The 3,074-nt window shown below is 44.3% G+C and overlaps 1 protein-coding gene across 1 annotated transcript; it reads right to left on the bottom strand.

The window, feature by feature from the left end:
* Positions 1 to 284: 284 nt before the first annotated feature.
* Positions 285 to 2,264, bottom strand: LOC123491282 (zinc finger protein 180-like). Its single transcript, XM_045221562.1, has 5 exons — positions 2,162 to 2,264; positions 1,083 to 1,378; positions 876 to 1,010; positions 530 to 724; positions 285 to 290 (listed from the first exon to the last, which is right to left on the bottom strand). Exons 1-5 carry the CDS (start codon positions 2,262 to 2,264, stop codon positions 285 to 287), a joined length of 735 nt encoding a protein of 244 aa, XP_045077497.1.
* Positions 2,265 to 3,074: the final 810 nt, after the last annotated feature.

Below are 3,074 nucleotides of genomic sequence, written 5' to 3'. Positions count from 1 at the left end.
GACAATTCTTTTAACTATTCCAAAGCAATTACATGTGGCGCAGGAACCACTGACTCACTGCATTATTCTATACTATTATCAAGACACCTGCTGTTAACTCTTAACTAGTTAGGACAGCTCATGAGGTGTCCTAAATATCTGCCGACTAGGTGGGACTAGAGACTTCATGCAGATCTTTAATTTATACCCATAAGAGTAGAATGTCTATTCTAAGCACTTATACGACCAATTTTCTACTCTGAGACGCTTTGTGGATATGGGCCCTGCTCCTGCTCTGAGACGGTTCATACCTACAGATGAAGAGATACATATTATGCTCCATACAGGTTACCATGGTAAATCAGAATTAGTAACCTGATTTAAGAAAGGGAGATGGATATGACTGTTCACTAGATGTTTTCTATTGATCCTTTATTTAGGGATCTGGAACCGGTGTCGGATAGGAGGGAGATGAAATATGGCACATTTTTGCTTTCTGGTGTTTTTTCATTGGCCCTAAATGAGCAAAGCTCTTTCCACATAGACAGACATAGGGTTTCTCTCCAGTGTGTGTTCGCTGGTGTGAATTCAGGCTCCCTGATTGAGCAAAGCCCTTTCCACAATGTTCACAGATGTAGGGTTTCTCTCCTGTGTGTGTTCGCTGGTGTATATTCCGGTTTACTGATTGAGAAAAGCTCTTTCCACAATAATCACAGTTGTAAGGCTTCTCTCCTGTGTGTGTTCGCTGATGTTTTGTTAGTTTTTCCTGATACAGCAAAGCTCTTTCCACATTGATCACAGCTATAAGGCTTCTCTCCAGTGTGTGTTCGCTGGTGTGTAATCAGGGTGGATGCTAGAGCAAAGCTCTTCCCGCATAGACAGACATAAGTTCTCACTCCAGTGTGCGTTCGATAGTGTCTAATCAGGGAGGAAACTACAGCAAAGCTCTTCCCACACTGATCACAGCTATAAGGCTTTTCTCCAGTGTGTGTTCGCTGGTGTGTAATCAGGGTGGATGCTAGAGCAAAGCTCTTCCCGCATAGACAGACATAAGTTCTCTCTCCAGTGTGCGTTCGATAGTGTCTATTCAGGGTGGAAGCTACAGCAAAGCTCTTTCCACACTGATCACAGCGATAAGGCTTCACTCCAGTGTGTGTTAGCTTGTGTTTTGTCAGGTGGACTGACTGATTGAAGGTCTTCCCACACTGATCACAGGTAAAAGGCTTCTCTCCAGTGTGTACACGCTGGTGTATGGTCAAGTTGCTTGACTGATTGAAGCTCTTTCCACACTGATCACAGCTATAAGGCTTCTCTCCAGTGTGTACACGCTGGTGTATGGTTAGGGCTCCTGCACTAACAAAGCTTTTCCCACAATCAAGGCAGGGGTAAGGCTTCTCCCCTGTATGAATTCTTGGATGAGATTTGAAGGTGTTAGATGCAGCAAAACTCTTCCCACACTGATCTCAGTGAATAATGAAGCCACTCTGGCTTGTGAAACTCTTCCAACAGCCAGAGCAGCAGTGGTGAGGTTTCTTCCCTGTACGTCTCTGCTGGTGTTTCTTGAGATGTTATGATCTGGAGAGACTCTTCTCTGTCTCGTCAGCAACATGATGTGGTTGAGGCTCCCCAGATGATAAGCCCCTCCCACTGAGAGAATGACGGTTAGGGGTGTCCCCTGTGAAACAAAGACATTGAATAGCTAGGTTTTGGAAATCTGGGTCCATAAATACTATAATATCTTGTTTTAATTGTTTGTTATTTAGCAGACACTTTTATCCAGAGCGACTTACAGGAGCAATTAGGGTTACGTACCTTGCTCAAGGGCACAGACAGATTTTTCACCTAGTCGGCTCAGAGATTCGAACCAGCAACCCTTCGATTAGTAGCCCAACCCTCTTAACCACTAGGCTACCTGCCGCCCTTATCATCAATATACACTCAGTGGACAGTTTATTAGGTACACCCCCCCCCATTAAAAAAACTGGATCAACAATTTACTGGCCACTGAGTCAATCAATTAACAGAAGTTGCAGAAGCAGATTGTAGTCTAATCCACACACAACATTGTTCTTACTTGATGAAATCAAATCTCCCTCTCCCTCCTCGTGTCCTTCTCTCACAGTTCCACTCTGCCCTGGTGTTTTCCTGCAGTCGACCAGCCACACAGACACCCTCTTCAGACCCAGCAGTAAGGTGCTACCGGGAGAGTTGTGACCAGGGGACTCTGGCAGGGTGGAGGGGGACGGGCTAGCTCTGTCCTGGTGACCGCAGGAAGTATTGTACATAGAATATCATTAGACCAAACACTTGATTACTGTAGTCTAAATCTCTGATTGGTGCATCCTTATAATACCTCCTTTCTCCTGAAGTGTGTAATTGTTCACTACTTTCCACAAATGTCTAGTTTTGCTTTGGAACATTTTTCAAATGAAAGTTGTATATTTTTTATAAATGTTAAAACTTATAACACTTGTAATGCCCCCTGTCTTATGTTCAGAACCTTTGATTGAGCATTCATTGGAGTTGAACACATCTTTCACGAGGAACACCACCCTCTCTTTCAAGATACGGGCCGAATGTCCCCGCCCCTTTCCAAAATTTGGATGTACAATAGAGCCACATCTTTCTGGTGCCTTTTACAGCTTGTTTCTAGCCTAAACCATTACAGTTATGCATCCTATACATTTATATAATCAGGGTTTGGGAACATTAGCCCCCTCCCCAACCGCCACACCACTGGAATGGCCGTTGACAAATATCCAACACATGGGCTAGTCCACCATCCAGATCGGAGCTGTAAATACAATCAAGCCTGTCTAATGGCAGAGTTGTTAGTTTGGCACGGTTGATCAGCACAGATTTGGATAAAAATGTCAAGACAGGAGAAGCATACTAGAATCTATTCTGGATGTTCGAAACTGGTGAGTTTCTCTGATGCTAGCATGCATGTATTTGCACACTGCAGTGGACAACGTGCTTTTTACATGTGCATTTGCCCTCCCTTCGGCAAATCAGATCACGACTCCAATCTCCTCTCTGCCCATCCACATTGACGGGCCGCAGTGGAGAAGGTAAAAAGCTTAAAGTTTCTTTGT

This window comes from Coregonus clupeaformis, chromosome 7 (genome assembly GCF_020615455.1).
Source record: "Coregonus clupeaformis isolate EN_2021a chromosome 7, ASM2061545v1, whole genome shotgun sequence".
Lineage (NCBI taxonomy): Eukaryota > Metazoa > Chordata > Actinopteri > Salmoniformes > Salmonidae > Coregonus > Coregonus clupeaformis.
This window is presented reverse-complemented; position numbering and strand designations above follow the sequence as displayed.